This window comes from Clavelina lepadiformis, chromosome 5, assembly GCF_947623445.1.
Source record: "Clavelina lepadiformis chromosome 5, kaClaLepa1.1, whole genome shotgun sequence".
Classification (NCBI taxonomy): domain Eukaryota; kingdom Metazoa; phylum Chordata; class Ascidiacea; order Aplousobranchia; family Clavelinidae; genus Clavelina; species Clavelina lepadiformis.
The window spans coordinates 16,151,338-16,177,845 of NC_135244.1; the positions used below are offsets into that span (position 1 = coordinate 16,151,338).

At 36.0% G+C, this 26,508-nt stretch overlaps 3 protein-coding genes and 1 long non-coding RNA gene across 5 annotated transcripts; 1 reads left to right on the forward strand and 3 right to left on the reverse strand.

The window, feature by feature from the left end:
• The first annotated feature begins 511 nt into the window (after positions 1-511).
• On the forward strand, positions 512-3,964 carry LOC143460896 (uncharacterized). The gene is made up of 2 exons (XR_013117971.1): positions 512-3,568; positions 3,788-3,964. It is a non-coding gene; the product is annotated as an uncharacterized LOC143460896 (long non-coding RNA).
• Positions 3,965-6,502: 2,538 nt separating this feature from the next.
• On the reverse strand, positions 6,503-8,912 carry LOC143459139 (uncharacterized). Its single transcript, XM_076956131.1, has 4 exons — positions 8,301-8,912; positions 8,079-8,206; positions 7,815-7,903; positions 6,503-7,694 (listed from the first exon to the last, which is right to left on the reverse strand). The coding sequence occupies exons 3-4, from the start codon at positions 7,901-7,903 to the stop codon at positions 7,175-7,177; spliced, it is 609 nt and encodes a 202-aa protein (XP_076812246.1). The 5' UTR covers positions 8,079-8,206; positions 8,301-8,912; the 3' UTR covers positions 6,503-7,174.
• Positions 8,913-12,712: 3,800 nt separating this feature from the next.
• Positions 12,713-18,178, reverse strand: LOC143459138 (putative tRNA(His) guanylyltransferase). 2 transcript variants are annotated; one of them, XM_076956130.1, is made up of 6 exons: positions 18,071-18,178; positions 17,810-17,961; positions 17,264-17,433; positions 16,694-16,779; positions 15,880-15,987; positions 12,713-13,444 (listed from the first exon to the last, which is right to left on the reverse strand). In XM_076956130.1, the coding sequence occupies exons 2-6, from the start codon at positions 17,929-17,931 to the stop codon at positions 13,274-13,276; spliced, it is 657 nt and encodes a 218-aa protein (XP_076812245.1). In that variant the 5' UTR covers positions 17,932-17,961; positions 18,071-18,178; the 3' UTR covers positions 12,713-13,273. The 2 variants fall into 2 exon arrangements, with proteins under 2 accessions (XP_076812245.1, XP_076812244.1); XM_076956129.1 differs by having other exon boundaries at positions 17,810-18,165.
• A 510-nt stretch (positions 18,179-18,688) lies between these two features.
• On the reverse strand, positions 18,689-21,716 carry LOC143459137 (elongator complex protein 3). The gene is made up of 2 exons (XM_076956128.1): positions 20,004-21,716; positions 18,689-19,917 (listed from the first exon to the last, which is right to left on the reverse strand). The coding sequence occupies exons 1-2, from the start codon at positions 21,092-21,094 to the stop codon at positions 19,362-19,364; spliced, it is 1,647 nt and encodes a 548-aa protein (XP_076812243.1). The 5' UTR covers positions 21,095-21,716; the 3' UTR covers positions 18,689-19,361.
• Between the last annotated feature and the right edge of the window lie 4,792 nt (positions 21,717-26,508).

Below are 26,508 nucleotides of genomic sequence, written 5' to 3' on the forward strand. Positions count from 1 at the left end.
CGTTTAATTTCACATACAGTATGAGTTACATTTTTTGAAGGTAAGCTAGACAACGACGCCGAAAAATGTATAAACCACCCTTAAATTAACGGTCACTCTATTTCAGGTCAGTGACTATTTCACCGTAGGTACAGCTGTACTAGTCTAGCTGTGTACAGATCTACTAGTAGATCACGCAGCGTGTTTTTAGTGATATTAAGTGATATAGTGATGTTAAACTTGGGGACACTGTCTTACTTAAAAACATGTGCATGATAAATTATCTACTACATTCCATAAAAAACGTTTTGTTGTGATAGAAAAACATGGAAACATTGTTGTAGTTGATAATGCCGGAGTGCAGTATAAACGCAATGTGTCGCATGTAAAGCAATTTAATGCTGATAATGATGCAATTGATTGTGATAACGTGGAAACACCGGAAACTCAAACCAGTGTCGAGTTGACATTTGCAAATAAAGTCATTCTTTTTGGAACGTGTAAGCAAAGGAATGTTACAGGTTTAGTAGGCTTACCATACGTCCCGTTTTAGCCGGGACAGTCCCGCTTTTAAAGGCTTTGTCCCGGCGTCCCGGTCAGTCAACTAAAAGTCCCGCTTTGGCATTTACTGAGCCAGCATTGCCCTACACTACACGAATATTAGCATGATGTGATTGGTTTGTTTAGCCAATTTGCTGAAAAGCAATACTCGATGCGTGTTCTTGTTTCTTTGTGTTAAATGTGAAAGTAGTTGTTACATCATTGTAGCGGGTAATTGGTCCAGTAGTGAGTTGATTGTTAGCGCATTCGCTTGTTTACTGTTCAGTAATAGTAGGCTAGGAGGAGGAGATGATCTTTTTGCAGTTAGGTCATTGAAAGAACTTATTTCGTACGGTTCCGGTACTTGTTTGCATTTTCTTCTGCAAAAACCATTTGAATGTGAAAGCCCTTATCACCTGCAAAATTAAAACTGACTTTTCCTGCTGTGATTTTTATGAGAAAATAAAGTCGAATATAGACTTCTGGAAGAAAGTATTGTCTACAGAAAAGTATGATTGGACGATTATGTAAATTTACAAATGCTTGAACATTGTTTCGTTTCCTAGTAAAATCCATTATTTTAGTTTTTCTTGTTGTCTTACTACTTCAGTTGTCCCTGACGATAGGAATCCAAAATAGTCTCATACTTCTAGTAAAATATGAACCACATTTATCTGATAGGGCTCGTTGTTCTGAAGCGTCCCGCTTTTCAATCACAAAAATATGGTAAGCCTAAGGTTTAGCTTATTATGTAACAAAATTAAAGCTAGGTTAAAGGGAAACTGTGAAAACTAGCTCTAAAATTACGTTTTTTTTTGTTGAAATAGCTGCAGCTCTCTATTTTAAGCTTGTGAAAATTAGGACTAAGTTTTTTTCCATGAAGTTTTGTGTTTTATCCAATTGGTCCATGCATTTCAAAGCAATGTAGCTGTTGTTAGATTTCTATGAAATAAGTGACAACTGGTGGAGACTTAGAGAATCTGTTTGTTCTTGTTTGTCCTTGAATGACATGGACATTGCTGGTGCATGCTTGCCATTCGTATTAGGTAGGCTGCCTATCGCTAGCTTCGACTAAAATTGCATAATTTGAAACTTGATCATTACATAGTAGCCTACTGCTGTAGCTTACCGGTATGGCAGCTCGTCTAGGATCGGGTAGCCTCCCCGTAGCCCTATAGCTCCCTGATTGCAGATGGTGATGCGTGATGGTGTGAACTGGAGCCTCAATTATTTATTTATTTATTATAAATTGGCGATCAGACGACCATTTTTTCTTTAATTATTATAGGGTGGAGTAGCCAGCAGGCTATGTGTCCGAAAGTAGCCTACCGGTACCCAGTGTACAGATTTTACCAAAAATCAGTAATTTTGTCCCAATTTTATAGAGTTTTGCATGTAGTAACGACGATTCTTCTTACTGTATACTAAATTTCAAGTCCCTAAGTATAATCTTTTTCAAGTTGCATCACATTAAACTCACTAATCTTAGAAAGACTAATTTTCAAGCCTAAAATAAAATTGATGCTTAATACGAAAAATGTAATATCTCACGAAAGAAACAAGAGAGCCCCTTTTTTGCACAATTGCATATTAGTTCCTATTATAAGACTCTGCGTTTCTTTCAAATTTTCGTGGCGCTACCTTTTCTGTAATTTAACTTTGTAACCAATTTTCTCTACATAGGGTCCAATTTGTGTGGCAAAATCAGTTTACGAAAAAAGTCTGCTATTGCAAAATGCCTTGGTATTGATAGCAGAATTTATGTTACTCAATGTCTTTGCAAAAGTTGGCTATGATAAAGTACTGGTATACATTTAAAAATATATTTGTATATTACTTTACATTGCAAATATTCTTGGCTCAAATAAACATTTTATGCTTCTATTGAAATCAAGTTGAATTCTAGAAGCTACATAATAACTGTATTTTCTGAGTTATTCTAAATATCCTAGCTAAGCTTATTAGGTAGACGCATGTGATGTGCTGCACTTTGCAACATCCAAATTTTTTGTATATATACATGATTGTTGATTTTACATACATAAACCTGTTTTGATGTGATGTTTGAATGCAGGACCATTGTCTACTTGTAATAAAGATTTAATCAGAATCTTTATAGTTTACCTATTATGGGATCTGCACACAAGTTTTCATTAAAACTTCTTATACTTCCCAATTTTTAGAAAATTTTTTAGTTATATTTATATACCCTGCATCCATGTTTCTGTTTCACTATCCACCGAAAAATTTGTCTAGATTTGAAGTTATTTTTACCAGTTCCTTGTTCACTTTACATGAATTTTATAATGTAGTGACCTAAATGTTTTGTCAATCTATTTTTTAAACTTAAATCCATACTTAATTTATCCTTAACAATAATCAGACACTTTTGCATGTGTGCCCCCTTTTTATATGGAGTTATATCAATTGACAGAGTTATATGTATGGAGCTTGTATCAGTTTTTTTATGGATAACCTTTAATATAAAGCTGCTGGTGGCTGAACCGTGTTAATCTAGTGTATAGTAAAATATAATTAAAAAGGTGAATAGTATGTTGTTCCTCAATTCTGCGGTTTGCATAAGTTAAGAAGCAGATGTCAGATCGTATTTGAGCCAACTTCTTCTTTAAATGTGCATGTTAACCTAACATGAATGTTATAACTCAGTGACTTAAATGTTATGTCAGTCTATTTTTTAAATGTAAATCCATACTCAATTTATCCTTAACAAAAATCATATATATACTTTTTCATGTGTGCCCCCTTTTTCCAACATAATCAACCAAAATTAACAACAAGCTGCAAGTCCTTCTTATGGTAAAATACTCACTTCTGTTCGTTCATTGAGTTTCAGTTTTCTACATAATAAGGCTGACATAGCATTTTATGCACTGTATTGTGCTTTCATATCCAGCAAATATAGGTCTTCAAATACGTAATTTCGTGTATAAACAAAATCCTGATCATGGGTGGTGATGTTGAAGCTCCTTTTCCATTGACTGGCTGGAAGAAGCATTTTAATTCATATACAATCCTTGGTCGAAGAAATGTATAATTATGTTTTTACTAATTAATGAGAGATTTATTGTCTGATGGTGTTGGGCATGCTGTACCTTTCAAAGTACAGTAGTTAAAAGTAACTCTTGTAATCAGCTGCCTTATATAGATTTTTTACTATTTTAAGAATAATACCTTTGCAATATGCTTATATATGAAATTGCTAGTTTATAGCTTTTAACATATCATATAATTTTATTTTTTTGATTAGTTGGTCCTGTTGTGTTGGGGAATCGGTGGTGGTTTGATGTTTTGGGCAACAAGAGGAAAGAAAAAAGAACAACCCGCCATTAAATCGGAATAAATTATTTATTTTCAATGTCTTCTTGGAACCAGTTTGATGTAGATAAAATACATTTTCAAATAGAATAAATTCAAATTTGCCTGATTTCGCTTGCCTGGTGATCTTTGGATTATGTAAATAGCTTTTATAGTGTAAATAATCTTTTGACAAATGAGATAATATGAGCATGCAAGATTAATGCATTGTTGGTTTCTCGTTAAAGGGTTTAACTAGTCACCACTCTCACAGTAAAGGCCAGTATTTGGCAAATGACATCAGTGTAGCTTCATGTCATGGAAACTTGTTGCGCAAAACTTCCTGACGTTTTTTGGTTTGTATCGTCTTAGTAAAAGGCTAGGTGGCGCTGCTGGTACGCAAGTCGGTGTTTTCCAACTAGCTCACTACATTCCAAGTCCAAATTTAGATTTAACCCAGCAACAGATGCAACTTTGCGAGTTTAAATCTCGTCAAAGTCATTACGGTTGCAGTTTTAATCCCTGCAAAATATGGCGAAAAAGATGCCAAACCATGTAGTCGGCTCGGTTCAGTTTGTTGTGCAGAGGCTAGATCGCTGGGCGACCAGTTATGAAAATCAGGTTTGGCGCTACGCTATCATTGTAATGCACTTGAGAAAGTTGTAGGCCTACTAGTGTTTGTGAAAGATCTACAGAATTCTTTCGTTTTCAACTTTCACGATAAACGCTGTTTGAACTACAGTAGCATAATGACAACTAAACGTTTTCTTTAATAACTGTGAAAAGAGTAGACTTTGTTTTGACTAAAGTGAATAATTATTTATAACTAAGAAGAGACTGCAAGAAACCTTTGCCATTTTGAGTGCTGCAAGAAAAAAATTTCGAGTGTATATTGTTCGGTACGGCATTCAAATAATGCTCCTGCTGTTGTATGAAACCGTTTTTACATATTTCTTCTTAAGGAAAGTTTAAAGGTTAAGCTTAGGGGCGACTGTCGTGTGAGGTTGTCGGTGACATTCGATGAACTGTTGATAACTTTTGGTCTGCCAAAAACCTCTCTCGAGCAGATGAAAGCAAGTGGCTTTGGAGAAAAGCACTACACTTTTCGCTTTTAAATTGTTGGGGACGAAAAGTGTGTTGCATGTAAAAACACCATGACAAACATTTCCAATTTTAAGGTTTAAACCTAAAACATTTTAGTCACGACTGGGGACAAAACATTAACAATGGTTGCATAACGTGACTTGAATAACCCCTTTCATATGTTTGTCGAAACAACAGTAAAAAAGTTTAATATCGCTTAGATTTTGTATGAGATGCCAATATTTGCAAATTTTACCAATACTCACCATTCCTTATATGTGCTAATTAGCCAGTATACGATTTTATCTTCCATAAGATACGTTCAAGCTATATAAATACACTAATAAAAAATTCGAATTGAAACGTCCTTGCCCTTAAATGTATTTTTATTATTCCTAGGTTTTATTAAAGTTTCTTGCCACCGCTCAAGATAGGCTACACCACATTATATGTAGCTTTCAGAAACTTCAATTGGGCAACAGACTACCGTATCTTACTAGCATCCTCGTAATCATCGACCTCATCGTGGTTTAAATGCACTTCGTTGTAAAGGGCGAATAATGGATAGCCTTATTTCGCTGCATGAACCATGTTAGGGCAAATGTTTAAAAGCAAAGAAAATTATGGATGTCGATCTTTCGAACCTAATCTTCGCAAGTGGTTTGTTTTGACTGGGTGCCAACAAGCAATCATGTATGTTTAACCGAGACAATGAGGGCAAAGAGCAGTTTTATCTTCTAAACCAAATTCTCTTCAATGCAACATACTTTTATAACATCGCGTTGCACTACTGTATATCACTTCGAAAATTGAATTGATGTTATCGAAAACCTGAATTGCAATGTGCTTTTCTCCAATGATTTTCAACAAAGTGGTTCCGGCAACAAGGATTACAGCATGTTTACGCAACAGCGCTGAAATAAAAATTTTGTTCTCGATATTGGAGACAATTTACCCTAAATACGTTTGAAAAACAAGGCAAGCTGTTTAAAAGCAAATTTATTCACATACTTTCACCAGTGAAACAAAAACTTTAATGCATCTTGCCGTGTTTAAAACACATCATTATATAGATGGACCATTATTTAAAGGCTTTTCCCTTTTTATCATTCATTATGTGGGTTAGCCGCTTGCATGCCATTTCTATCGGGAATACAACCTACCTCGAGCTTCACTATGCAGCTTGCGTATAGTAAAATGATTTAAAAATTAAATGAGGATTATTTATACGGCGATAAAAATTGGCGCCTTTACTAATTTACCTGCTGAGGTATTAGCTTAAGTAAAAACAACGGTCAATAACTTATTTTAAAAATTGAAGAGTTTTAGTTTTTTTGTGCTTTTACTTATTTTAACAACAAATATGGCTAATTGGCTATACCTGCAGCTCTTGATCTATTTAAATCTTGACCCATATATTCAAATACAATCAACGATACACGTAGTCTACCTTTTAGCCACACATTTATTTCAATTTTTCAAGGGCTAACCTACTATCAATTCTAGCTTGCCTCGCCTACTTTAGAAATGCTGTATAAAGTAATATGCTGTATATAACTGTCACAGACAAAGCAAAATGCTTAGGTGAAAAGTGCTTAAAGCAGCAAATATATTTTACTTGTAGTAAAAGCAAAGCAAAAGACGCGTTCAGAAAAATAAATAATTAGTTGAATTAAAAATGTGGAACAAAAAATTTATGGAAATAAAACGTACAAATAACAAGCATAGAAAGGTCCAACACCGCCAAATCTACCTGCTGGCATTAGTGCTCGCCATTCGCATTAGAAAGCAGATTAGTGCACAATACGGCAAGCATTATGGCTTCTTTTATAAAAGTATGCGATCGGCGAACAACAGCTTTATATTGTTAAAAGATTTGATATATTTTTTATAGTGACACAAAATCTGTCAGTCACGAAAGTTACATTGGACCATAGCAAGAAAAAGCGTTCCACATTAAACTAAATATAAAATCATGCAGATTGTTTAACAAAACAGAACATTCAAAAATATAAGTGCAAATCAGAAAAACAACGCAATATGGCGGCTTAAACGTGAGTAATATCTGTATAACATATACAATACACCTTCGAATTATGTGAACTAGTTATAATTATTTAGATGTAATTGGAAAAGCAATACATGTTGCTAGTTTCAAGAAAAAGAATTTTTACGAACGCTCGAAGTCAGTTTCACGTCCGTTCTCGTCGAACTGACAAATTTTAACGCTGAAAGACACCTCCGCATTGTGTAAAAGTTAAAGCAGGGTACAGGTTTTGACTTTAACACCCAAAGAAACATCGCCAACCTTATTGTTAACTTTGTGGCAAAGATCTAAAACCCCTTTTAGCAAAAGCATATTTCGTCTAGCCTCCTGTTGATCTGTCAAATTAAGGCTGTGCTGAACGCGCATCTGAAAGCCATTTCCCAAGTCAATCGTGCTTTGTCTTCCCGGTAAGCCGTTTTGTTGCTCCTCACTAAGTCTTTCGATGCTGCTGCTGAAGTCAACTGGAGTTTTCATTCTCCTTCGATTGTGATACGGTGAGCCGTCCTTTCTGACATTGACATTCCAACTGCCTTCTTTATTGCGAAGTCTTCGCATTACGTTTCGGACAACGTCTGTTTCTGGATTGTTGAAGTGGATTTGCACTGGTGCCATAGACTCAGGATTTTCCTGTAAATTTATGAACTGGTATATTGCCAATAATTCGTCATACATTCGCTGTAAGTATCTTCGTCTTCTGTGCAATTGAATGTGTGGTGAAGATTGACGTTTTCTGAAAACAAAAATTAATTAAGTAAATTTATAAAACGAAAACCGATGATTGTGGAAGGTAGAACATGTTACAACTTTAACTTGACAATGATTATGGTGTTCAAACGTCGTATTATCTCACCTGATACTCCGAGCCTCGGTGGTAGACAAATACAAGCAAGTGAGTGCCAAGGTAAAAAGTAGAAGACTTATTTTTGTAAAAGTCGTCATCTGCAAAGAAATTGTTTCATTACTTTAGTTGAAAAAGAGTTCTGCCGGCACAAACTAATTTATGTTTTTAATTAAAATCAACGAAATGTATAAGAGCCTATTTATGACATTCAATTTCAATGGAAAAATGTTATAGTCTTCTTAATTTAAAATCTAAATTTTTTAGAATTCTTACCTTAACCTTGTGAATCTGCTTCCTCTCAAAATTATGTTTAAAATTGCCTATGGGTTATATGAGCTTAGAAATCGAAGCACTGGATGTCCTTCTTCGGTTGATGTTGATGATCCAAACACCGACGATGACTGAGTGAAGACAAATGAAGTTCTCAATTTATAGGGAGTAGAAGAAAAAAGATCTCTTGTCTATATTCTGACATTTTGTTCATTACGGTTTTACCTTAAAACGTTGCTGTGACGTTATTGGCTGGCCGAGTCGTGAATGACGTAAACGACTGACTGTGACAGACCTGTCTGTGTCTGCTCATAAATTCAAATGCATAATTTTTAAACGTACAAACGGCCAGAAAGTGACGACTTGTGCAAGTTGAAAGACACGTTTGTTAAACAGATTAGGGAAGGGTCGCAGGCCATGCATGGCGAAAAGTTACTTCCTTGTTAGATGTTCACGTAATCACCTATATCTTTGTTGGTGTTTGCGTGTGTGATTTAGAAAGCGGAGGTTACACCCTATGATGTCGTTGATGCTAAGGCACAACATCCCTTATATGGAATTTTTATTTTTCTTCTTTCTTTACTTTTTAATGTTTCCAATGTGACAAGTTCTCTTATCTTTTAAAAAACATAATCGTCTTTCATTTTTGCACAAATCAGCCGTTAGTCATCCTTTTCTTTCCAGCCCAATTTGATTAGAGTTGCGATTTTGAAGTTTGGTCATTCTAGTCTCTTTTCCACTTCACGAATCGCTTACTTCTGACTAACAGATGTATCGGTAACCTTCTTCCTGTTGTTTATCTACAAAATTCTTTCATACACATGTTGCTGCCTTTTCTCAAGTGTTTGAACATAGCGTTCTACATGCACAACATCACATACGTGACGTGTAGACAGTTTTAATCAACTTAATGTGTTGTTTTGATTTTTTTTTTCGTCAACGGCAATCAAATCACGATAATTGAAACGTGATAAAACTGTATTCTAATCTTCCGACATACAATAAAGTAATCTTAAATGTCATCTGCAGGAATCATATATGACGTACCTCATTCCCGGACACGTCAATAAGCTTTTGATGACGTATGTCACAACAGAAGACCACCAGTCAAAAAACGTATCTGCAGTATATTTTTTCACGCACGACATGCCCGCTAGTACACTTTATCCTTTTCTTGGAGCTTTTGTAACAGGAAAATATTCGTATTTCGGAAAGGAGAAAAGGTTTTTGTGAAAACAAAGACTTATTCGCCGGAAATGTTGATTGTGTTAATCTCAAAGAAAATGCTTTTTCGGCGAAAATTGTTTGATAGTTAATGGCAGTGCCATCCGCTATTGCGTCCGCCTTATAAGTTTCAAATTAGCTGGATTCTGGTTAAAGTGACCGCTTGTGACCACAAAAAAGTGAATTGAATGAACTGCTTTATTGGGCAAGAACTGACGGGTTCTAATCAATCACTAAAAATCATAAATAATTACTAATTAGCAATCATAGTATACCCTACTTGAAGTTTGAAGTGCAATGAATAGAAAGCTTTAATCGTTGCTTAACAAAAACTAACAGTATTGCTTTATTTCAGTAAAATAAAAAAAAAAAAACAGAAAATAGTCTGGCAGAACTAATTTTTCGACACGAAAGCTCGTGTCGAAAAATATAAAGTTAACCTTAAGAGTGCCAAACTATATCATTTTCCTTATTTTACTTTCAAATTTGGTTAACATGGTTTAGATTACATATGCTTTATTTCAATGAAAGTATTTAAGGTTTACGTTTATGAACCAACTATGCAGCTATTTGTTTTTGTTTAGACTAGAAAATGACTCACACGATCGAGATGAGCTAAATAAAGTACAAAATTAATGATGAACTTACGATCAACATAAATGTTTGAGTTTTCCTAAGTATGCCTAGACTTTGTTGGGAGAATGGTGCTTCATTATGCTGCCATATCACGACGGAAGGACTTTTAAACAATTTCTGATATTACTAGGAAAACTCTCAATGTGTTTATCTGTTTCAATTACAATCTCATTGTCAGGATGACCGAACGAATTTTAAATTTTCTAACATGAAACACTATCCGGTTTGTTGGGTGTTAACCGATAGCGTTATCAGTTTATTTTTGCTCCATGACCCTTGCGTGCGAACCAAGATTACCAAATATGTCAGGTAAGTGAGATTCAGACTTAAAAGTTCCTAGAATTTCCAACTGAAATCATCCTCGATTAAACAGAGAATGAAAATGCGGTAAGCCTTCTGGGATTGGATTTAGTTCTTACATTGAGAAAAATAGCAGTCAATGTTGTGAAAACCATTTAATTACAACAGGAATAAAAGCAAAACTGTGATAACGTCTAAATCTAATCTAAATCAGCCATTTATGATATGGAAACGAAATTTGGCCGAACGTATACATTTTTTTGTCAAAAAGTCTTTCTTACCAACAATGACCGTTTTATCGTGGTTTGATGAAGTACCGGATGTAACATACCCAAGCGATTTAAAGTAGTTTTGGCAACAAATAGCACTCAAAAAATGCGCGACCGATTACGGCTTCCACTGCAGACCGAAGGTCTGCCGCAAACTGTGAGTTATATTATCTATTGGATTATCTTTATCCCCTCAACTAACGACAAGCTCAATTTTTTTCCAATTTGTTTAATGTTGCCTTCCGTTTGATGGAGGTTGGGCATATGATTATCTTGAAAGTAATTCAAAGGTTTCACGCTTTTACTTAGAAAATTTCGATTTTAATCCGGTTTTAACAGACGGTTGGTATTTATCTTTTCTCGGCATAACATATGTATACGAAGCGCTTGGGTTTCTAATTATAGTGCTAGTCTTAAGGTTAAAACTGGTTGTAAATCGTCGTTGATAAACAACCGGATCAAAGCCCAGGCTTACGTGTAAGCGGCCATCAAATTTGCACGCTGTTTATATTAGACCTCTGTGTTTGACGCTGCTTTTACTTTTTAGACCTTGTTGAACTGTTATTACTTATTTCGCTGGGTTAAGGATCTTCTCGTGTTGTGATAATAAGGGAAATCTACAATTTTTTATTCCGGGAAGTTTTCTGAGTAATGGCAGACATCTCAGTGACAATTGTTTCAAAAATTTGTAGAGGATATCGAGGTACAAAATTATATAGGGTCAACTGATAACGGATAATATCCATTTTCCACACGAATAACAAGCTATTATACGCAGATCAAGTCATATTAAATTTGGCATTATGCGTAAGCAAATTTATCATCTGGCCGCCAGTGGTACACATAAAATAAGTTAGTAATTTCTTGAACAATGTGTGACTCAAAGAGTTTTCACAAACTTTTCACGTGAATCACCAATTTCTGTTACACACCTTTATCGTAGTCCGGACCATGCCGCTGGTATTGTTATGCAACTGCCGCTACGTTTTATCAAGGCAGCGATTTTGAGACGATTAGCGAAAGATCATATTCATACATGCGCGATAGCATATGACTACGATAGATAGTAACTATATATACGGTGTGATAAACTCGATAGCAATGTTGAAAATTGCGCGTTTCGAAAAGTGTATAAAATAAAACATGTTCTGTAGCAATATAATATTAGATTTTCTCTAACAAAACATGCTATTATTTGCATCATAAAATTTTTGGTATTATATTTTACACATAACGTTGAGTATAATTGTATTTGTCGATTATGTAATTATATTAATATATTATCGACCGAATTAAACGATATTTTTACGTTTGTAAACAGAAGTTTCGCATGACGTAAGAAGCTGAAAATATATAGTTTATCACCCAACCTGAAACAAGTAATACAATATAGAGAAGTTGAATTTAAAACGACGACCGTTTTCCGTCTGCAAATCACAACACCACTAATATAATACAAGAATAATATCGTATAAACAATAGGAGATTATTGAGCTTAGCGTTGCACACATGACAACAATTATATTTTTATCCTATAATAGGAGTATCGCGAGTGCAGTTTATCTTTGGTAAATGTCTTGTGTGACTCATCTCCATTCAAATAGAACGAAAATTTTCTTCTGAAGTTAAAAATTGGTCCAAAAATAGAGCAAAGCTTATTTCTGGTTAACATAAGCTTGCAAAATTATCCCGCTGTCCTCTTATTACAAGTTCAAATTTCGTTAACCGCTCTGCTAACGCGGCCAGCCAAGCGGTTGGAGAACAATGATTTCCTTTTAAAGGCCAGCACCGTAGGCTGGTTAGTATGGGCGACGCAAAAGCTGCTACCGCCAGCATTCAGAGCCGTCGCGCAAAGCCTTAGTTTTTTGCTAATTTGTCATATTTCGTCAATGCTTTTGCTTGGCTTTGATGCGGCCAGTAAAGGCTTTAATACAAAATTAATTTGAGCTTTCTTTCCAATTGGGCATTATCCACTAGTTGACAAGACAACCTGTGAGCCCATAGGCAACAAAGAAAGACGTTGGTGGTCCTTAAAGAATGAGATCAAACGGTCTTAAAAATTTGTTCTTTCATCGTAACTTTGTGTGGTTGTCACGTGCACCTCTTAATTTGGAGTTTTCGGCCGCGAGAATCTTCCGCAGTTTGCAACGAAAAGCGCGATCTTATCTTAAGCGACATTTTTGCATCGATTTTAACAGAAAATCATGATTCCAAGAACTGCAGCTTTATTTTTTTATTAAGCTTTAATTATTTTCAAGTCATGGCCTTTCGCGGTAGTTTCTGTAACATGACCTGGTACGATCCGGCGTTTGCATTGCAGCAGCTACGAATTTAAGTCAAGCATGCAGTGGGTACAAAAATGGGGCATGACCCAGTTTTCAGACAGGTAGCACTACAATGCAGCTGCAAAAACCTGCATTGCAACATCAGGGAATGTTGATAAGCACAATACAATATTTTCGGTGAACTTTCTCCAATTAAACGTCGCATTTTCGAAGATAAAAACGGTGTCTCTATAGTCTATATGAACAAACGGATTTTGCTATGTTTGTTTAATCTAAAATATATCTAACGCATTTTTAATGTGAATGCACGGAAACCGAAAATTGCTTGAAAGGAAATTACGTATAAGTGTTCACATTTAAAGACGGCGATAGCGGATGCCGCCCAATGTAATCATCAAAAATCTACAACCACGACAGGTTTGCTAAAAACCGTTTTCAAATGAGTCCCACAGCACTGGTTAAAAACACACAATTGGCAAAAACATCAGCTACTTAGAACGTGTGGATGTTTTTTCCAAAATTCGTCTCCGATAATATCGGTATTTAGTGCTGTTATTGGCTTGCAGAGTTTTCTTTTTTTCGAGTCGTTGAGATCTGCATCCATTGCTTCACTGATTGGCTCTTCGTCGTCATTTCCAGATGAATTGACATCGGCCTAAAATAATTAATTAGCTATGTTACGTCAAAACGAACTGAAATTTTCGGCCGATGCATAGTGCACATTGCATCACATGAAGCTACTACCTAATACTACATACGAAAATGTCGACAGGCGTTATCACAAGATTTAAATACTGTATAATCATGTACAGTCATCTCCCGGTTAAGTAACGCACCCGTTTAAGTTCGCATCCCAGATAAGTAAGCAAAAATTCTTCACAAATTCTGGGTTCAACTTTTTCAACAATTTATTTATTTTAAACAGCAAGCACATTAACTGGATGTCAGGAAAAGTTAAACGTCAACTTAACAATACTTCACTGCTTAAACATGTCGTGCAAAGTCATCTGATGCATATTTTGCATTCTTTTTTGCTTGGCTTCCAACGTCACCTGTCTCAGTTTTCGCTGAAAGCATTCAAAAGTGCTTTTGAGATTATCGTAAGCACCTCCTGCTTGATCTTGTAAGGCAGGACACAGCAACTGATCCTCAACTTCAAGCACTTTGTTGTAAAGTTGTTCAAAGCCATGAAAAACGATGCTGTTTTCGACAGGTGCACAATCGTTGCTTGAGCCAGCCTCATCGTCAGTGTCATCATTTTCAGTCTGCATCGTTTCCAACACCTCATTCACGTCACCCAAAATCGCCTGTGAAGCCAAAAGCTTTGGGTCTTCCTTGTCCACTTCAGCTCCTTCACCATGAAGAAGAACTTTCTGCAATCCTCGACGTGCTCTGAATCGGCTAAGCCACTGCCACGACGCTTGAAAATCATCTTCTGATATCGATAATTGTTGAGCGATTTGTTTTGCTTTTGCAATGACCAGTGAGGGGGGAACGGGAAGACTTGTACGGCGCATGCTATCAATCTAAAGATATCGAATATCTTCCAGCTCAGAAAACCGACCAACGGATGCTCGAAACGTTTTTGTCTTTGTCTCCTCACACATCACAGCAGAACGCTTTCGAATAACTTCCCGGTTTTTCAAAATCTTTCGGATAGCAGCTTCACTCACACCATACTCTCTTGCGAGACTTCTTTTACTCGGAGCGGACGGCACACACAACTTGGCGATGACTTCCAATCTTTGGGATTCACTTAAACGCTTCCCTTTACCTGACATCATGCGAACGAGAAAACTGTACCCAACAAATTACTTGTGCTGTACTGTACACTAGCAGAAAAGAATGGCATACAAAATCACACAACAGAAAACTTTTTACGAATGAATGAACATGGGCAACGCATCGTGAATGACGTAATGAATGCAAAACTTGTGTATTGGGTACACGCATTCACACACGCGTTGGCCACGCATGCAGGGTGCAAGGCTGTACGCATACCTTCACTAGGTGGCTGCATAACTGCTAAGTACGCACCTACCACATAAGTTCGCACAAACTACTCAGGATCAAGTTGCGTACTTAACCGGGAGATAACTGCACAAGAGTTAATTTGAACGGAAAAAGTCCAATGTGACATCACAATGTAAAGACAACAAGCTTGATGGTTGGCAATTAGTTGGCAGTGATGTTATTTCCAGCAAAAAAATGACCAGGACTGTACATGGACGGGCAATGCATTTGCGTCTGTACGGTAATTATGGATGACGTACAACGCTTGCACCAACAGACAAGACCGAACTCACTGAATAAAATATTATAGAAAAATTCTTTGTAAGCTATGCTTAATGACAATACTTTTTTGATGAAAAATCAACTTGTATTCGGACTTGCCCTCCACTTTTAGAAAATGTGGAAACCCTAAACCGAATTTATTCTTATACATTGTTCACGCAGCAACAGATGGTGGCCATGAAAAAAGCATAAAATTAATGAAAACAAATTTTTGGTATCTATACGTAAGATCCATATACATACACCAATACATGCAAAAACGTGTGCGTTCAACTAAGTTAATTCTGCAAACCGTGCAATAACTTTACGTACGAAGAACCGATGTAACAAAATGCGAACAAGACGTCGGTTCATACGTGAGCTGTTGGACTAATATACAACAACGCATAAGGAACAAATGTAACCGTAAGAAATAGGAAGTAAAACTTTGACTGAATAGTCCCATTTTCCGACCCCTAATCTAGCGATATTATCCAACTTTGAGAGGTTGTTGGCACAATATCGAGTCACAAACATTAGCCGCCTACGCCGTGCACGATAGTTTGTGGACAAAATGATTTATTTAGGGCAGGATGCAGCAAAAATCGTGACCAAAATTGCGATTTTCGTTTCCGTATAACACAAAACAATGGGCCATTGACGACCTGCGTTGAGCCCAAAAAAAGACAGCTAAACACTATATGGTCGACCTTACATAACCCGTTTGCTCTGATGTGGCTCCAAATCGGCTCGTGCATCGACCAAAATCAGATTAAAGCAATTATTGGTGAAGTTTGGGATTAATTCTCAACAAACCTTTTCTCGTATTAGGACTGTTCCTTTTCGATAAAGTTGCGGCAAGTTGTTGTAGTTGATGCCAAATTTGGAAAAAAGAATTTCGTTCTTATCCGAAGCAAGTGTGCCCTGGGCAAGAAAAAAGAACATTGTTTAACATTTCAAAAACTTTAAACTGGATGTTTTACAAAAGCACAGCGATTAAAGAAAACACACAAAAGAACTAATATGCGTTCTATTTGTATTTTTGTAACCAACCAGCCATAACGAGAAGCACATAAATCTGATGCAATAATTCGCCGCAAGCCGATTTATTTCAACCTTATATATCCTTCCAAAAAAAAATTCTTTTGAATGTGCACACAAATATTTTATTACCATCCGCCGCTAGCGGGTCTAGGGGAAATAAAGTCGCTATTGTTCTTTTGGGGTGATGAGAACTGTTTATGATGAAAAAATTGATACCGGTTGCAAAATGCAAACATGTTGCATCGTTTACATCCCGTTAATGGCATACACCAATGTATTTGTTCTCGACGACATGCTACGTACATATCAGATGCAGATAATACGACCCTTTATGCAAATTTACGAAATAAAACGAAAATCGTCACGCATAGACCAAGAATAATTACATACAAATACCGGAGTGTCAATAACCACGAGTAATAGTTTTTAAGAGTTATATGCACACCGAATTCGTCTTGACTGCCAAACCATTCTACAACCTTCGCGATTATTTGGCATCATCTAGCGACAACCAAACCACCGTTATTTATCGACGCAGCAATGCAAACAGATACCGATAGGTGCAAAAACGAAAAACTCGACATACTTTTAATTCATCTTGTGCAGTGAAAGGCGTCATTCCGGAATGAACCAACGACCAAAAGCAAGTATTGTAAAGATTGTTGATGTGACCTGTAGGCAATAATCAGATGTTCAACAAATTGAACACCAATTCACAGGTTAATAAATATGTTAGTTTGGATAACTAAAACCGTTACCATGGCATAATATTGGTAGTTAGTAACAGCTATATAATTTGTAAGTCTATATTCATTACTCAATACATGCCACATTAGGTTTCCTTGAACTTGATACCTACTGTACGGTGTACCTATACTAAAATAATCCCACAGCACAAAGGATAGCATATAGCAAAATTTGTAAAAAAATCCAATATTCAGAATAATTTAGGTTGGGTTAGTTTTGACAATAATATTAAACAGAATTCAGCAAAATGTGCAATTACAATTTTTATTGTCACGATTAGGGTATTTCCGAACTTCGTATAAACAGTGAATGGACATAATTTCTAATGAACTAATGAACCAATTTATGAAGTTATGTCTTAAAAGTTTGACTAATTCATACGTTAAAAGAATAATGTTTGGGGACTTACAATCAACTTGCCTCCAACTTAAATAGTCGCGCATATTTTTATCAGATGGATACAGAATCACACGACTGTCAAAGGCAGGAGGATAAAGCAGCTCCTGGTCTGGAAAAAAATCTTTCCAATGGAACACATATGCAGAAGAGAATTGTGAAACAACAACTGAAGATAATTTGCTGTAAATAACAATGTTGTAAATAAAGTATTTTATGTTAACTCCCATATATTTGGGTTTTGCAAACTATAATGGAAATCAGTTAACTTCCTCTTTAATGTGGATAATTTGCAATGGTTCCCTTGGTGTTGCACACACACGAAATTGCACCCATGTAAAATTTAAGTCATGTATACTCACTTGATAAACCATAATAATTCATAATCAGACTTATAAGATAATATTTATGACTAAACCAGTAAAAAAGAGTTACCTCACTGACAACAAATTATGCCCATGGGTGCAATACCGCGGTTATCATCACCTTCAATGTTGAGTTAATAACTTTGAACTCCAGTCTCCAGATATATACAAAATAGCATATATACCTTAACTACCTTGCCCGACGATTGTAAGTTGCAGTAGACTTTTTAAACACAAATGAGTATTCATCACTTTGACCATATGAGACGACAATGTCATGGCACATGTTCATGACACTTTCTGCCGATTTTGTCATCAAGTTCAAAGCACGGTCATCATTGGGCTTCTTAAATTTATGAAGTTTTGAAAATTTGTGAAAGTTTTTACCATCAATTCTGACAATAGGCCAACAGTTTAATAGGCACGGATCAGAAATTTCAAATTTCTTGACATACTCATAGTGGCTGTTTGCCATGTTTCGATAAAGTCTGTGTAGTGCTTGATCCAATTTGAGTATTTTTAAAGTAACACAACAATGAAAACTAAACATAACCAGATCTCTTCTGAAAGTAGACAAATGTAATATTTTTAACTAATGTCAAAACTTTCAGATTTTTATAAACTTTACTTTACATGTTGCGATGTATGAGTGCATGCAAAAAACTAGCAAGTGAAGTCTTATAAGCGAATTAAAAGAAGGAACCAAGGTAACACTTCCATGCCCAACAACAATGGTTTAACCACTAAAAACTAGTATAAATGTGAGAATTACTGTAATGCAAACACCTGATCAATAACAAACAGAAATGTGCCAAATTGAAAGAGACTGGGGTACATGATAATGTAAATTCCTGACTTTGAAATTTGTACGAATCCAAATTTGCAAATTACGCTTTAAAACTTTATTAACATATCTGACGAGCAAATGAATCATAATTAAACTTTGTCATATTGTTGATGAATAACAGAAATCAATTTGTTGTTTGCTCATAGTATACAAAAAATCTTTGCAACTATTTTGCTGTCTACTGTCCATTTCCTTGATCATTACCTGAGCAATTAATCATAAAATGATAAACTTGATTGTTTTGGGTATTGTTCCATTACTGTTCAAAGCAAAACAAGGATTTGGCATGCATCTGCCCACAAGATGTATCATCTTATGAATCACAAAATTTTTCAACATTGGCAGGTTACAAGTACAAATTTTATACTTATTTTATACTTTTGTACTTATTCAAATTTGTGCTCGATTTGGCACATCCCTACTAACTACTACATGTACATACATACATGTACTGTATGTGTTCACCGTTAAAAACACACAGAAACAGAAGTAGGTGAATGCATAAACCAGACACAATGCAATAACAACTGAGTGCGAAAAAACTTTTTAAGCTACCAAGAAATTTTTTGCATTATTTTACAACTAGCAATGGTCAAAGAAGTCCAACATTTTGTGGCACATGCGAATGCAATGAATATGAAAAATATGATCTCAAATAAAAATAAATACAGCTACTATAATTGAACTAACGGCAGATATTGACAGCTGTCATGTACCATGTACAGGTCAAGTGATGGCAGTGAATGGATATAAAAAATTATTTAGTATATAGAAAAACTATCACCAAGGCTCTACAAGTCTATAACGGCCTCTATTTCAGTTTTAACATATCCACCAGTTGCACAGTCACATAAAATTGGTATCTTTCTAACCTGACGCACCAACAGTACAAAAGTGGTTTACACAAGATCTTTAGACATGTAAGGACCATCGAGTTCATAACCAAGTTTGCGATAATAGTTTCTGGTACCTACACCAGAGATCACTGTAATTTTTTTGGAGCCGTGTTCTTCCCTTGCGATACGCTCGGCTTCTTCCATAAGCAGGGTTCCAAACCCTTGATGTTGGAATTTTCCTGGATCACGGGAACTAATAGGAACAACACTACCATAAACATGAAGTTCTCGGACGATTGATACACCCATGTTTTTCAATTCAGGCCTAAAAGCTTCTTGTGAACATTTTCTTAAACGCAACAAGCCAACAAGGATGTCTTGTTCTGGGTCTTCGTAAGACAGAAATGTCTCCCACCCTCCGTTAGCTGTATAATCCCTTCTAATCAGCTCAATTTCGAAAGGCCGCACTTTGTTATGGATCTGCTGTATACCAGCTTCACGTGTACGAACATCGCGACAAGTTGTGCCAAAATCCTTCATTCTTGCTAAGGCTAACTCTCTTAGATTACCATGCTCCACACCAGATGTTACCAGCGGCATTGGGATGTCTCTTTGAACTCTACAAAAGTAGTTAAAATGTATATATTTAAAAAAACCTGCTGTTGTCTTGCACAATTCATACAGAAAATACTACTAAATAGCTACCTGTACACCCTGGTCCAAGGTGGAACAAGAGCCAAAATCCTAGCCACCAAGTCAATTAAAGTAGAAGGAGGGTAACTTTTGTATCGACCAGTTTTCCAAAGCTCATACAGGCCAGTACCACGGATTACCAGAGTCGGATAAAGTTTCAAGCCATCAGCTCTGAATGCAGGATTTTCAAAAAACTCAACGAACTGATCGATGTCTCTTTCCAATGGCACATTTGGTAAGTTGGGCATCATGTGAACGACCACTTTGAAGCCTGAGTCCTTTGAGAGTTGGAATGACTCTGTAACTGCTCGAACAGTATGCCCCCTGTTTGTATCTCTGGCGACGTCCTCATAAACACTTTGGACACCTATTTCTAGGCGTGTGCATCCATAGCTGAGCATCTCACTGAGATGCTTTTTCAAGCAATAGTCTGGTCGAGTTTCAATTGTAATTCCAATACATTTTGTTCGACTTCTTTCTGAATATCTCACAGCTTCTTGCACACTATTACTGGTGTGTCCTGAAAGTGCATCATGCAAATTTCGAATAAAGTAATCTTTGTAAGAGTCTGGCAATGACATGAATGTCCCACCCATTACAATAAATTCCACCTTGTCCACAGAATGTCCAAGCTGTTTTAACTGTTCAACTCGATGACGTGTTTGCAGCAGTGGGTCGTATCGCGCTCTTATTGCCCTCATAGAAGTTGGTTCATAACCCGTATATGATTGTGTTGAATATTCAAAGTCAGAATCTGGTCCACCAGGACAATAAACACAAATGTTTCCAGTCATGTTTATGTGAGGACATCGATGTGGCTTACACATCACAGCAACCACAGCGATGCCACTTGCTGTACGCACTGGTTTTGCTTTAAGTTTAGGCAATAGTGCTTTCTTGTATTGGTGAGGAACTGCAGCTATGATGTCAGTGAGACGTGGCTGGGACTTTAAACCATGCTTGGATGAAATTTGGCCTTTAAGCTTGTTTAAGTTGATGTCTTTTCCACTGTCATGGGCTTCAATCAGTACACGGACTATTTCAGCAGTTGAAATTGCCAGAAGTTCTTGCTGGCTTACAAGCGGACCTGAACCTTTCCCCATTTTGCTCCAAGATAATTTTGAAAGCAGATTCTGAGATCCTCCAACTGAGAATAAAAATCACAAAACTAGCCTATGAAATGCCTCAGAAGTATATCCTAACAAAATCAGAAACTACAGATCTGTCAAATATATACAGCCTACCATAAAACTAACTGAGTACAGTTGCCCTAAGCCAGTTCAATTTTAGCAAGCAATATCTGCTCTAAAGTATTCCAATTAAGTTGCCTTAATGTGAAATAAAAGCAGATGTCGATGAATCTCACGCACACAAGTGCCACACTTTCAACTATGACTCACAAAAGCATAGAAGATATATGACAATGCAGGAACTATTTAGGAAAATGATGCTTTTCCAACCAGGAAGTTTTGAATTACAAAACATGATTTACCGGGAAAAGAGATTATTTTTGTCTAAATTAAACTGTTTACGCGAACACGAATTGGTATGATTTAAATCGATTTATTTCAAGTATAAATAAAGATAAGAGTTGGTAAACTGAGCGATTTCTATTTTCACTGTATTGCAACACAAACCGTCAAACCAAAAACTATACATAACATTAACATATACAGAATCTATGGTCAACTAATAGAGTGTTTTCTCCACTGGCTTCCAATCCTCCATCAATAAGATCGTGGGATGTCACATTTTATAATGTCATGATTGATTGGTGGTAGTGTGCTTTGTGTGGTCTAACCATAGATATGCTATAAAACACGTGTTTTATAGCATATCTATGGATCTAGCGCCAACATCCATATCAACTTAGTAGAAAGAAAACACGTGTATATTTTGTAACAAGATATGTATAACTGTAAGTAAGAATTTTCCCACTGTTTAACTTCCAGGTTATATCCAACCCTAAAAAACTCGGTACTTTATTGCAGATAAAAATGACCAGTTGAAGACAACATAAGAATCCAAGATATTGAAAACAAATCATGTACTGTAAAAACGACGCTTTAAAAATAATTTCTAACCCAATAGCCCACACTTCATATTGGTATAAAGTGCGAATGAAACATTAAGGAATTTCTTTAAAAGTAGTCCGTTTAATGAGGTTTCTGCACAACTGTTCTTAATGGATAATGGGAAGATCCATGCACGTCCTGTCGTCCAAAGAGATGTCGCAGTGAACTGGGAAAAATAAAACAAATAACTTAGATCAGCAAATGTCAAAGGTTGAACATACGTATAGACATAGCAACGGTTACAGTATAAAATAATGACCTTGGCCCAGTAAACACATAGGCTACCTTGACAAAACGCTATTTTCCTGTAATCCTAAAGTGAAAAGTAACATAAACTATTGGATCGTCCGGGAAATATACTAACGGTAGTGTAGTAGTGTTATAACATAAACCTTATTATTTCTTGCAAACCATCTCAATATGCTGTGAAACAAAACCATCAAACAAAACTAAAAAGACAGAACCGCGCACCAAATGATAAAGCGTTCGTATAGACCAGACGTGGGCAAACTGCGGCTCGCGAGCCGCATGCGGTTCTCCGACATGTTTTTTGTGGCTCTTCTAGTCGAATCGTAAAATTCCAAAAAATGTAAAGGCTACCAAGAGTACCGTTTATGAAAGTTTCTGTGTAGTTTTTCTTTATTTAGGCCAGCATTTCGTTTATGACGTAACACTAGACATCGATTCCGACATTGTTTTCAGGTATAGATTCTATACTCTATGGCAAAGGTTGTCAAAATGCACCTCACCAACATGTTTTTATGGGTCTTTTAGTTAAAAAGTAATATCCCAAAATGACTACTAATAGTATAATAACCAAATTGACAATCATTAGGCTACTGATTTTGCGGCTCGCTGGTGTTTATATTTTTCCGCAAGTGACTCTTTCATTGAACAAATTTGCCCACCCCTGGTATAGACGATATAAAGTTTGTAGGCTATTAGCGCCCATAACACGCAAGAAAGACAGGGGCTACAGTAGAAAAATTTTTGAACGCCGATTTGTTTTTATTTAGCGATTTGGCTATTAGCGCCCATAACACGCAAGAAAGACAGGGGCTACAGTAGAAAAATTTTTGAACGCCGATTTGTTTTTTATGAACGTTATTAAACCATAGTTCATTTGTATTGTCTTTGCATCTTCAAAGCAATGGCTTTCACAAAAACCACACAAGAGATATTTTTAAACAGAGGAACAAAATCTGCTCAGCATCAGCGTATAATAATGGAATACCACTGTGTATATTATACCTGTATGCATAATGGATTTATAAATAAGATATTTTGCGGTTGTAAACATTTCCTTTCGAGAACGTTTCCAATCGATAACATTTCTTTATGGTATAGCCAATTCTGTATATAGTGTGTCGTAGATGGCATTAGCGTGCAACACTAGAAGTTTAAAAAATAGGATTTAGCTACTTAGGCAAAACTGTCTTGTTTTCAAGCTGCTGTATTGTACTTAACTTTTCTTTTTTAATTTATTGTCCGTTAAGAAACTTTTAAGGAGCTCTTTCTACGAGTTTCGTTTTATGGCTACACTGTCTCTCGCTATTTTTGAAACACACTTTTTCCTCTCAGGAGAATTTTGGGAGCAGCAGCTCTAGGAGGTCCAGGAACAGTTCGCAATCTTTAGCCACGTCTGTCAGCTCGGTTAAAAGATACCCATAGGTTATGACCAGACTAGCTCGGTGATGTAATCGTACAACCTGGATCTTGTTTCCAAGTGTTAGTATTTGACAGATTCGTGACCGAATATGCGTAGGATCTCGAGGAGTACATGTATTTTGCGCTGTCCACAGTCGCCTCCCCAATCACGTAGCGAATGCATTGGTGGGTTTTCGTTTCCGGGAGACTTTTGGGGTAGAATATCGCTTACTTTTCAAACGAACCCTTCTGCCCAAAACTCGAATGTGTTTCTTATTAATCCGCGCTACAAAGGATTCGATATGACCGAGATTCTTGTGCTTATTCATGCTTTTTGTTTTGGACCACCTAGTTACCAAGGTAGTAGTCTGTAGAAGAGATGACTAAGCTTTAAAGACTCCAACCAAGTTGTAACTAAAACACCAAATATGAGTCACAGGTCGAATGAAATTGTTGTACTTTCCAATAGGAAGCAAAATCAGGTTCCTGATAAACGTGGCTAACATGCGCCTACAATATGCAACAAAAAGTTATGCCTTTGTACATACAAGTTTTATGCTATGTTCGTACAGTTGTTTTTCAGTTATTGCAATATATGGCGTTAGAACAGATCCTACCAAAACTAATATGCTGTTCCGAAATATTATTTTAACCTTTACCAGATTACTGAGATTACTTACAACTGTTATATATTTATTTCATTATAGTTTTGTTATAACCGTAGGCAAATATGAATCAAAAAACTTTTAGAATCTGTTGCAAAGCCACACATAAACAACAAGTTATTGCGTTAATGGAAAACAGGAACATCAACTGCAAGGTTCTAAAATCAGTAAAGGAGAAATGTTTAACTTATTCGAATTTTGAATTTGCGCTTCCTGAAGAGTCGATGGAAAGTTGACGGGCAGGTGATTGCAAAACCTTTTTGCCCGAAAACTGTAATAGGCTAAATTATACCGAAAAGATATTTCTCAGATCATTAATAAAAAATAACAAGCTAGTTTGTTTAAAAATAAGTTAGAAAATTACGATAATAATTAATCATTATGATTTCATTGTTACTTGCATTTGTCTTCTTGTGATCGGCTTCACTGCTATTTTAGGAAATGTTAAAGTATATATATTTAAAAATGCAGAACATTACATAACAGTTGCTGATTTTTATCTTAAGATGAGAGAACACATACGAGCATGGTTTTAAGTTTAATCTCTAAATCAAAATGAAAAGCTAACAAAAACTTGGGAACAAAAAATAAAAACAAGAAACACTTTAGCTGTGCAATGTCCATATACCTATATCAAATACTTTTTAAAGATGTAAATTGTATTTCATACTTGAGATTAGGGCTTTCTCTGTTTGCCTTTAAAATCACATACCCCAATCTACAGATATTTCTGCTTGTATATAGATATAGTAGGCCTATGTTCTAGTCCATAGTGCATATATTTATAGGTTTATGCATAACTCATTTGTATAGTATACAACAGGGGTGGGCAAATTTGTTCAATGAAAGAGTCACTTGCGGAAAAATATAAACACCAGCGAGCCGCAAAATCAGTAATGATTGTCAATTTGGTTATTATACTATTAGTAGTCATTTTGGGATATTACTTTTTAACTAAAAGACCCATAAAAACATGTTGGTGAGGTGCATTTTGACAACCTTTGCCATAGAGTATAGAATCTATACCTGAAAACAATGTCGGAATCGATGTCTAGTGTTACGTCATAAACGAAATGCTGGCCTAAATAAAGAAAAACTACACAGAAACTTTCATAAACGGTACTCTTGGTAGCCTTTACATTTTTTGGAATTTTACGATTCGACTAGAAGAGCCACAAAAAACATGTCGGAGAGCCGCAGTTTGCCCACGTCTGGTATACAATCTGACTTGGAGAGATAAAATAATAGACCTTGCTGTTGATGGCTTTTTTCCAGAGGGAGCTGCAATGCGCGGGATGATCTTTTCATTACGGTTTTCTGTACTGTTCATAAATACTCAACATGTCAAGCTAATTGTAGGAAGTATATTTAATTACACAATAATGCAATGGCCAATATGGACTTCACGTAGGTAGGCACTGTGCCCGTAATTTTGTAGAGAGCAGTTATCTAAAGTGTGAGGATGAAATGAATGAAATTTTGGATAACTGCTTTTCATACGAGAAACCTTTGGTTTAGTCAAGCAGCCTGTTCACTACTTTTGTTTTGAAATTAAGTAAACTAAAAACGATCAATAGTGTTTTCATGAAAGATATGGCTACTTGTGTATAATCGCCTATTGAACTCATGGTGGTGTAATTATTGTCTATTCAGGGTTTCTTTAAAGTGTGATAATAATGTCAAACATAATAAAAAATCTTCTTAACTGTAACGGTAATGTTACAGAATGTATTGTTTCTAAAAAAATGATTGTTTCGCAGAAATTATGTAGGTCATGCAACCCGTTGTTGAAGACCGGCAGTTTGGTTAGGAGAAAGGGTATGCAAAAATTTGGTTTAAGTTGTTTAGAGTTTAATTGAAGTTAGATTTAGATTGAAAACTAAATTTTAGGCGAAAGGATTACTGCGTTAAAACATTGAAGTTATAGGTTACCAATGAACTGAGAAAAACAGCTTTGAATATAAGATTTCTTCCGTTGGAATAGTGACAGCCTTTTTAAATTTGGAGTCGTGTAAACTTACTTTACTGTAGTTTAATAAATTGAAATACTTCCGTACAATTACGTCGCAATTCTAAGAAATACTGACATGCGCAAACGTCAAATTCAAACAAAAACATTGTTAAAGGAAG